At 44.0% G+C, this 10,816-nt stretch overlaps 1 protein-coding gene across 1 annotated transcript; it reads left to right on the top strand.

Moving 5' to 3' along the window:
• The first annotated feature begins 2,041 nt into the window (after positions 1-2,041).
• LOC116889137 (cytochrome c oxidase subunit 7B, mitochondrial-like) lies at positions 2,042-2,516 on the top strand. Its single transcript, XM_032890309.1, has one exon. It carries the CDS (start codon positions 2,128-2,130, stop codon positions 2,368-2,370), a length of 243 nt encoding a protein of 80 aa, XP_032746200.1. The 5' UTR covers positions 2,042-2,127; the 3' UTR covers positions 2,371-2,516.
• Positions 2,517-10,816: the final 8,300 nt, after the last annotated feature.

Below are 10,816 nucleotides of genomic sequence, written 5' to 3'. Positions count from 1 at the left end.
ATTCCCAGCAACCACATGGTGGCTCACAACCATCTGTAATGGGATCCAATGGCCACTTCTGGTGTGTCTGAAGACAGCTACAGTTATACAATAAATAAATATAAAAAAGAATAAAAGAAATCCCAAGGTTTTTTAGGAGTTGTATGTCAGAAAATAACAGTGAAGACAGCCATTTGTCTTCTCCATTTAATTGCCATTTTAACAGTAGCAGGGGAGCTGCGTGTGATAGTTCCAGGACAGCTAGGGCTACACAGAGAAATCCTGTTTTAGAAAACCGAACTAAACAATAAAAGAAGTATCAGGGGGATCAGAAGTTCAAAGGCAGTCTCAGCTGCAATAGTGAGTCTGAAGCTAGATTGGGCTACATAAATCATGTCTCAACAACAACAAAAGAGAGGGTACTTAAGAAAATATTAGGTGGGTATCAACACACAGTAATGAGAGTAACGGGTATTCCAATATCTCCTACTCTGTGCATAATGTCTGGCTGTGGTCTCTGTGCTTGTTCCCAGGAGGAAGCTTTTCTGACGATGGCTAGCCAAGTCACTGATCTATGAATATAATGAATTTCAATATTTTTTTAATAAAAGGTTAATATTTGTTTTTACCCTTGATCCCTGTGCTTGTGGCAGTCTTCAGTTCTTGGTCACCTATGCAGTATCCAGGATGGGATCCATCTCATGGGGTCAAGTTACGTACCCTTTAAGTCAAATCAGACATTGGCTGGTTACTCCCACAAGCTTTGTGCTGCCATGGTACTAGAACTACCTTCCTGTAGCATGGACGCTAGCATGTAGGGTGAAGCTTTATATAGGTACCAGTTCAACTTTTCCATGTTCAATGAGTTTTGTAGGTCTCTAGGCACTAGGACTTTGGAGTCAGTTTGTGGAAAGTAACATATTCTTGACACCAGCCTGGGCTGTTTGGGGCTTGGGAGTTCCCATGGGACTCATTTGGCAAACAATTCGATTAGATGGCACTCATTCGTGGTTCTTGAAACACTCAGCCCTAAATGGGATGTCTCCATTACATCCGTCCCGTCAGGCTTCAGGGACCTTGCTGAAAAGGAGATAGAAAAGGTGTAGAGCCAGAGGCAATGGAACACCAAAAGAAACCTCTGAAGGTCAACACACATCCCATGAACTCAGAGAATGACGCAGCATGCACAGGTCCTGCGTGGGTCTATACCAGATGGACTCCTAGAGCAGAAAAGAGGAGTGGACACACACTTTTCTCCCCAACCTAGAAGCTATCTCCAATGGATAACCACTTGCAAATGAGAGTCTTCAAGAGAGTCTCACTGGGGAACAAACTACTCTTAAAGGTAGACTGCATGTCCAGCAGTAGATACCAACTGAAGGCGATCTCAACATAATGTCATGTCAGCTTTCCCCTACCTCTTTCCTCTGCAAGTCCTTTGCACATATTATGGCTTCCAGTTTAGTGTTTTTATGAGGTTTCTGAAGGTGCATATGAATCTATATATAATTCATGTCCCTTTGGGGAGGGTTACATTTCCTTTCGTTTGTTTTGCCCTATTATAATGTGCTATTTTGTTTTATTTGTAGCCCTCAGAAGCCTGTTTATTTCCTAATGAGAGACAGAAAGAGAGTGCATCCGGATGGAAGGAAAGGTGGGAGGGACTGGGAGGAGTAGAGGGAGGGGAAATTGTAATCAGGACATATTATATGAGGAAAGAAATCTATTTTCAGTATAAGGGAGAGGGGAGAAAGTAATGGGTTCTGGGATTCCACAGCACAATGTGGTCAGTGTGGTCTGCAATAACCTGTTACAGAGTTTACAAAAATTAACTGGAGAAATGGAGTTTGAAAGTGCCAAACATAAGCAAGGAAATAAGGAACATTAAGTACCCTCATATACACGTTATATACAAGTATTAAAAAGTTATAATGGGGGTTGGGGATTTAGCTCAGTGGTAGAGCGTTTGCCTAGCAAGCGCAAGGCCCTGGGTTTAGTCCCCACCTAAAAAAAAAAAAAAAAAGAAAAAAGAAAAAAAGTTATAATGTAAAAAGCCATTTTGTTTTTCAGGACTCTGCAAGGGTAGCTGGGGTGAATTTGCACCCAGGTAGCAGCTGTAGTCACCGCAATTCCATCCTTGTCTCCGCGATGTTGCCCTTGGCCAAAAACACACTAAGTCATCTCCAAGTTCGAAGCATTCAGCAAGTGGTGGCAAGGCAGAGCTATCAGAAGAAGACACCTACTTTCCATGACAAATATGGAAATGCTATGTTAGCAGGTGGAAGCATGTTCTGTGTTTCTGCATGGACATATACAGCCACACAAATTGGAATAGAATGGAACCTGTCCCCTGTTGGCAGAGTCACCCCAAAGGAATGGAGAGTTCAGTAGTCACGCCAGCTGATACAATAATCAAGGAATTGTTTCAAAATCAACTCATAAATGAATGCCTAGTCAAGGAATCATGTACTCATTAAAACATGGCAGATTGAAGAAAAAAATAAAGAAATAAAGTACCCTTGAAACCTTCAAAAAAGTTATAATGTAGCCCATAATTATATATGTGTACAATTAAAATAACAACAACAACAATAATAATTCATTAAAAAGAGGTCATGGGTTGGGAAGATGGTTCAGTAGGTCAGAACTTGCTGCACTTGCATGAGGACCTGAGTTTGAATTCCCCGTGTCCCATATAAAAGCTCAGTATAGTAGTATCTGGTCTGTAACCCCTAATAAGAGCCAGACATGATGGTACATCCTTTTAATCCCACCACTCTAGAGTCAGAGGTAGGGGGATTTCTGAGAGTTTGGTCAGTCTGATCTACAATAGTGAGTTCCAGGCTAATCAGGGCTACACAGTAAACCCTAATCTCAAGCAAACAAACAAAAATCCCTGATAGGATTCTGACCCCTTCCCAATCCTTTTCTCACACTGCAGCCAGAGCTATTATTTTCAAAAAGCATACCTGATTCATTGTCTCCAATCCATAGGGTTCCAATAGCTCTTAGAATATGCACAAAACGGCTGGAGAGATGGCTCAACGGTTAAGAGCACTGACTGCTCTTCCAGAGATCCTAAGTTCAATTCCCAGCAACCACATGGTGGCTCGCTACCATCTGTAATGGGATTGGATGCCCTCTACTGGTGTGTCTGAAGACAGTACTCATATAAATAAAATAAATAAATAATGTTTTTTACAAAAGAATATGCACAAAACAACTTAAGCTAGTTTCTAAAGCCTTGTCTGTCCTGACCCTCCACACTGGCATAGCCTCAACTCACAGTCTAATGTTCTCCCTACTGTCCATACATATTTCGATCCCGTTTTCTCCATTCTGTCTTCAAACATATGCCTGTGCTCTGTTTCCCAAGCTAATTAGTCTCCACCCTTCCCATAGTTGTCAGGTCGATATTCACTCTCTTAGGCTCTATTCCTGACTACCATGACTAGTCGACTCCCCCTTCTTTAGTTTTTAAGAGATTTATTTATTTTATGCATATAATGGTTTTGCCTGCATGTGTGTATGCACATCACTCGCATGCCTGGTGTCTACAGAGGCTAGAAGAGGGGACTGCTGGCCTCTGGAACTGCAGAGATACCTGTTTACTACCATGAAGATGCTGGGAACCAAACTCAGGTCTCTGAAGAACAGAAAGTTATAGAAACCACTGAGCCATCTCTCAAATGCACCTTATGGGCTTTTCTAGCTCTATGTACCCATCTACTAAGTACTTACACTCATTTCCGTTACACACATGCACACACACACACACACACACACACACACACACACACACACACACTGTTCTTGCAGATGTCCCAAATGAAGTTCCTGGAAGCCTCATCTGGTGACTCTAAACAGCTGATAACTTCAGTTCCAAGGGGTTGCAAGGCCTCTGGCTTCCAAAGGCACCTGAACTCACTTACATCCACATACCCACCTCCGTCTCACACATGCACTTAAATATAAAATAAATAGGAAGTTTTAGGTGTGTGTTCTGACAGATGTAAGCTCTGAATGACCTGGCACTCACCTCTAGGTAGCTCAGGCTGGCCTCAAATTCACAGACATGGATCCTCTCTGCTTTCCAAGTACGGGTCCTAAAGGTATGTGCCACCATGTCCTGCTAAACTAAATCTGTAAAAAAACAATTGTTCTCTAGGAAGCCAGACTATATATTACCAGAAATGTATCTAGTGTCTTTTTCCCAAAAGAGAGCTATTTATTGGTTAAAAGTAGTGAAGATATGAACTGGAAAGCAGCTCACTGAGCCAGAGTAATTACTGTGAAAGCATGAGAACTTAACGTTTGGATCCCCAGAACCCATGTTACAAAAAAATAGGCATGGCTGCCTGGCTTGCTGGCACACTAAGCTAACTGAAGAGAAATGATGAACCCCAAGTTCCGTGAGAGAATCTTTCTTGAGAGAATGGAACACAAGAACTGATCCGACAGTGCTGGTCTTCTCAGGCACGAAAGAAAAAAATGCTTAAGATAGATTTTTAAGTCATTTTTATTATTATTTTATTATTTTACATGTAAAGGATGATTTGCCTGCATGTACACCTGTGTACCATGTGTGTGCAGTTCCCAGGAAGGCCAGAAGAGGACGACAGTCCTGGGAGTTATTTTGGGAGCCATCATGTATGTTCTGGGAATTGAACCCAACTCTTCTGGAAGAGCAACTTGGTCTCTTAGCGATCTCTCCACCCCCTAGATAGGTTTTTTAGTATAAACCCCTATAATAAAGGAAAAAGGATTTCAATATAGAACAACTCGATTCCAAATATAACAATAGGATAGATTTACAGCCAAGGAGCTGAGCGAAGGTGTCACTGGCTGGGAGACTATTTGATGAAGGAACGAAGAATTCTTACTAAAACAGTCCTTTGTAAACTTACAGCGTTGTTCAGACCATCACTACAATGTACGTTTTAGGGCATTCCTATTACCTCTTAAATTATTCCTCAGCCTCTAACCAACAGGCAGTTCTTGGAAGTCACATTTACTGATTAATGGCCAGTTCAATGATAAAACACACACACGCACTCACATACACACACGCACTCCGGCACACATGTACACACACATGCACGGACACACACACACACACACTCACACACAAAAGCAACAACCCTACATGCCTAGATTGTGCAAAGCCCTAGGTGCCAGCCCCCACACCACCAAAAGGGGGAGGAGTACAGCTTAACAGGAAAATTTTAGAAAACACACGTCAAATAGGTCGAAAATGACAAGTAGAAAGTGCTCAGCTTATTTGTGCAGAAAGATTTAGAGCACAGAAATCTGTTTAGACTACCTCTGCAAGGTAGCACAGGCCTGGAACTTCAGCATTTGGAAGCGGGAGGCAGGAGATTGCATGTTTAAGGTCATGTTGAGTTCAGACAAAGCAAAGCAAAATGGGAACAAAGCAAAGTGTGAACTAAGGAGGAAGGGGTGGATGGGGTGGTAAAAATATGCTTTAAAATTTTGCTACATAGGAAAGAAAAAAATCTAAAAGGAGAAAAAGAAAGTACAATGGGTAGAAAAAGAAAAACAACCAGCATGTTTTCAGAACGTTTCAAAGTTCCAATATGGTGTTGTGACAGTTGGTGAGCTGTTTGTCCTTGATCTCACCATCGATAGGAGATTCAAGAACAGAAGGAAAAAGATTAATCACAAGCCATAAACGTTGGATCAACACTCAACTGAAAAATAAACTTGTATTCTGCCGCTTCCTGCATGCCAAGACAGGAGCGCTCCGTAGGGTAATGTGACACCTTCTAGAGGAGGTAGCTGCAGTGTCCCCTCCCACCGACTCTCTGGAGCTGCCCTGGGTGCAGGGAGTCCCTGCTTGAAGGGGCAGACCAGGGAACCAATGAGCCTCCGATAACCCAGGAGGAGGGGATGGGAGATGGGGATGATCACACAGTGGCAGTTAGTAGGGAGGGTGGCTCTCCAGACTTCCCTGTCTTGGGTTATGCTGCATTTTGGCCTGCTTTCCCGCCTTGCTTGGGGGAGGGGAGGGGTCTGAGAAGGCGGGAGAGATGGAAAGCCTGGGTTTTTCCAGATGCTTAGCAATAGCTAACAAAGGTGGTATTTATCCCTCTCTCCGCTCTGCAGACACCTTCCACGGCTTCCTTGCCTCACCACCATCTGCCACTCATCAGTCTTGACCACTCCCCCATTTGCTTCAGTGACCCGGTACCAGCCCCCACCAGGCTTTAGCCGCCATTTCCGGGCAGCCTTTTCCCAACTCCCGTCCCTGGAGTGGAATGTGCTGGGGGAGCGGGAGGTGGGGGAGCGGGAGGTGGGGGAGCGGGAGGTGGGGGGGCGGGCGGGCTGTGGATTGTTTAAGGGCCTCCAGCCATCTGGAAAGAGAGGAAGAGATGGATTACGGCCAAATTCTCTCGACCCTCCCTATCCCAGCCCCCCCCCCCTGCTTACTGTGAGCTCCCTAGTGAGAGAGAGAGGGCTGGGAAAGCTGAGAGTGGTTCCTGCGTTGCTCAGAGATATCCTCACCCACAAGTTCCCAGGAGCCGCTACACCATCCCACGTGGAACCCAGACATGTTCTTCACTCCCCCACCCACATTATTTCCTGCTTTCCTCCAGCACAACTTTCTTTCCCCAAGATGGTTGAGTCCCTGAGACTCAGTTTCCCCATCTCTAAAGTGGGGGTGGCAATGAAACCTAATAGCACCCCTTATATGAGAAACAGATTAAGCACAAAGGGTAGCAGCAAGAGGGTAAAAAGGATCTTAGAAAATGGTTACTGGCAATACTCAATTAGACTATTTCAGAAGGGTTAGGTATATATCTCAGTGGTTTTGTCATCGTAGGCAAGGTCCCAGGTTCAATCCCCAGACTCCCTCAACCTCTAAACAAACGAGTGAAAGAAAGAAAACCAGAAGCAAACAGCTAGATATCTTAACAGATTGGCCAAACAGAGCATTAGGAAAAGATAAATGGGACACTCAGTTAATGGAGCACCAGTGAGCTGGCTGGCTTTTCAGAAAAAGTGTAAAACGTCCTTTTCTTCTATCTCCTTTCTAAGCATGCTTTCCCTAAGAAACTGGGCTTCACTCTTTCTCTAACCCAAACTGGATGACTTCCTCTCCCGGCCATCTTCCTTCCCACTTCTGGCAGCTACCAAGATTTGCAGCTTGCTACCCTGGGAGTTTTCTTTTAGACTCTAATAAAACTGTCCTCCAGCTTAGGTTGGGGCTGGAGAAAGCAGATTGTCAGTTAAGGACACTGACACCTCTCCTAGGGGGCCCAGGTACTGTTCCCAGCATCCACAGGATGGCCCATTCCAGTTTCCTCTCTTCTGGCTTCCACTACTCCCACATACCCAAGTGGTCCACAGATAAACATCCAGGCAACTCCCCACCTATACATAAAAATAACTTTTATTTTAATGCAGAAAAGAAGGGAGGAAAGAAAAGGGATACCATTCACAAGACTGAATTACAGTCAGTGTGGGAACAGGTTACAAAAGAGCTCTCATGACACTCAGCCTGGTACTGGGCACGCCAATGGAATTCCACTTTATCACCAGTTGTATGGCAATCACCCTTATGGCCCATTTTGGAAAAATTTGCTATCATTTTTACTAATAGCATTAAAAAACCTTCTTGGGGCTCAGCAGTTAAGAGCAGTTAAGATCCTGAGTTCAAATTCCAGCAATCCCATGGTGGCTCACAGCTACCTGAAATGGGATCTGATGCCCTCTTCTGGTGTGCATATGTACACTCGGATAGGTATTGGATTTACAAATGAATTTGACATCACATTTTCTTACTACTTTGCTAGGGGATGAGTCAACAGTCTTCTGTGGTTCTAGATATGATTCTCTCTATTTGGTTACCCATTTTAGGGTCAGATGAATTAAGTCCGGAATGAGTGAATGGATCAGTGGCTTACAGAACCCACACATAAATAAGCACATTAGCAGAGTACATTACATACTTATTAAAACACAGCTTGTTGGGATTCACCCCGAGTTTCTCAATCATTCCAATTCTGAAAAGCCACATTCTTAAGGAAGCCTGAGGTTGTACTGCTGCTGCTCCACAAACCACACCGGAACACTGACACAAGTTATTGTGGGAACAATTTTAGGCCATGATTACTGTACCGTACAACTGTATGCTGCTCTTGCCAAGTAGCTTGACTCAGGAGAGCGGAACATCCAGTTTACCTCCTATAATACTCCCCTGGGTAATTTTTATGCTGGGTCACTAGCAGTGTGTGGGGTGGGGTGGAGTGGGGGTGCCTGTAGACAAGTATAGTACACGGGGACCAGGGATCAGTGTTGGTACTATTGTCCTTCTGCCACCTCTAGGACTGAGCACATATGTCCTCCAGACTCTTTCCTTTTGCTGTTCTCCAGAGCCTGAGTTTCTTACTATTTTTTGAGAGGTGGGGGACATACCACATGAGAGGAAGCTGGTCAGAGGACAGCTTGCTGAGTTTCATTCTCTCAGCATAGGTCTCTTTGGTGTGGGTCCCCAGGGATCAAACATTGAGAGGCACGGTAGGCAGGAAGCACCTTTACCTGCAAAAGCTGTCTTGCTGGCCCCATTTTAATGTAGCAAAGGGCTTTCTAGCATCGGAGTCAGCTCTCCTTTTTGGGAACTTGGTGACATCTAGTGGCTAACTGGAGCTTTTTCATTTATACTTTGAGAAACTTCTAGAAAAATTCCTCAGCACGGAGAAACCACCACCTTGAATTTACTTCTCTGAGAAAGGGCTCTAAAATGTGCTTAGGAAAAAAGATAGTGACAGGTGCAACAACATAAAAGTCAAACCGGATTGCCTGCTCTCCTGCCAACTGTATTTGAAATTACAAACAACTTAAAAATCAACCAACCAACTGAAAATATTAAGTAGAAACCATCAGTGAGTCTCAAATCTCAGTGCCATTTTTTTAAATGTCCAGAAACCATACTTAATAAAGTATCCTATACAAATTATATAAAGCTGGTACCTGTACCCTACATCACAGGGTATCTCTACAAATGCAGAGCATAGACAGCTCAAAGACAACTGTCCAGTTCCTGAGCAGTCATATATCCAGAAATACAGAGTTAGTGTGCAGCCTTTACTGGTCTGAAGTGTCCAGGACTGCAGGTTAATGAGAGGTGAAACTGCTAACCACCAGGATACAGACATGCAAGGTACCGCAAGACAAGTGCCGCAGGTGATCAGAATACTCGTGGGAGGTGCAAGGTATGGTAAACAATCAGCTGTGGCTTGCATGTCAGAAATGTCGAGCTACTTGCCATGAATAAGGAGAGAACATGTGATCATAAATGCAACTATTTCTTAAGTTCCTTTTAGGGTTAAACCTTTAGCAGTGAGAGAATCCTAAGCTTATTTTCAAAATGTGGTCGCAAGCACTCTTAGCACAACTAAGCTTTAGAGGTCTGAAAACCCTAAAAATATAGGGCACTTAAAGGTGTTATCAAATAATTTGTGTAGAATAGGGTTTTTCTATAGCCTGCTTTATTTTCCATCTGAGGCATAGCATATTATCATTAATGGTCAAATGAAAGCAGTCACTTGCTTTTTACTTCTGTGGATTTTGGGAATGTTGTCTTGATAAAGCACAAAGTCTCCAGGAATTCTAAATAGTTTAAAACAAACCTTTAAGAAATACAGCGGTGGTACACACCTTTAATCCCAGCTCTTGGGAGGCAGAGGTAGGAAGATCTTTGAGTTTGAAGCCAGCCTGTTCTACAGACTCCAGGACAGTCAGGGGTACACAGAGAAACCCTGTCTCTAACTAAGTAAACATTGCAGGGACGGAGAGGCATCTTAATGGGTAAGAGTGCTTTCTGTGGCCAGGCGGTGGCAAAACATGCCTTTATTCCCAGCACTCTTCTATCTTGGTGTTTTATCTGCATTCATGTCTGTCTGAGGGTGCTAGATCACCTAGAACTAGAGTTACAGTTGTGAGTTGCTATGTGGGTGCTGGGATTTGAACATGGATCCTCTGGCAAGCAGCCAGTGCTCTTAAACGCTGAGCCATCTCTCCAGCCCTAATCCCCGTCCTTTAAAAATGTTTATTCTATATGAGTACACTGTAGCTGTCTTCAGACATACCAGAAGAGGGCATCAGATCTCATTACAGATGTGAATCACCATGTGGTAGCTGGGAATTGACCCCAGGACCTCGGGAAGAGCAGTCAGTATTCTTAATTGTTGAGCCATCTCTTCTGTAGTCCCAATCCTAGTACTCTTAATCCCAGCACTGGAAAACAGAGGCAGGTGGATCTTTGTGAGTCCAAGGCCAGCCAGAGGAAGGAAGGAAGGAAGGAAAGGAAGGAGAGACAGAGAGAGGGGGGCAGGGAGGGAGAAGTGGGGGAGCAGGCACGGTGATACACACTTTTAATCCTAGCACTTAGGAAGATGAAGCAGGTAGATCTCTGTGAGTTCGAGGCCAGCCTGGTCTAGTTTTCTAGGACACCTGGAATTACATAGAATCAAAAATGAATGCTAGCTGAGCAAGCTGCGTTCACAACTCCAGCAGCCATGAAAAGGGCCAGCAGCTATGGTCATTCACAAAAGTATGATCCAGCAAGAGCAGTGACTATAACCCAGTGCTGTACACAGCAGTGGCAGATCACTGGGACTTTCTGGCTGCCAGCCTAGCTCTAGACTCAGTGAAAGACCCTGTCACCAAGACTATAGGCAGGGTATTTAGAAAAGGATATCCGATCTTCTTCTCTGCCCTCTACCAACACTCAAACACACAAACCAAAATTTAGGCTATGAACATAGCCCTGTTGGTAGAGTTCTTGTCGTGTATGCAAGCAGCCCTGGGTTAT

Source organism: Rattus rattus, chromosome X (assembly GCF_011064425.1).
Source record: "Rattus rattus isolate New Zealand chromosome X, Rrattus_CSIRO_v1, whole genome shotgun sequence".
In the NCBI taxonomy this organism is placed as follows: Eukaryota; Metazoa; Chordata; class Mammalia; order Rodentia; family Muridae; genus Rattus; species Rattus rattus.
This window is presented reverse-complemented; position numbering and strand designations above follow the sequence as displayed.

Coding starts and splice junctions, on each gene's coding strand:
- LOC116889137 (XM_032890309.1), top strand. CDS start 2,128: ATGTTGCCCTTGGCCAAAAACACACTAAGTCATCTCCAAGTTCGAAGC.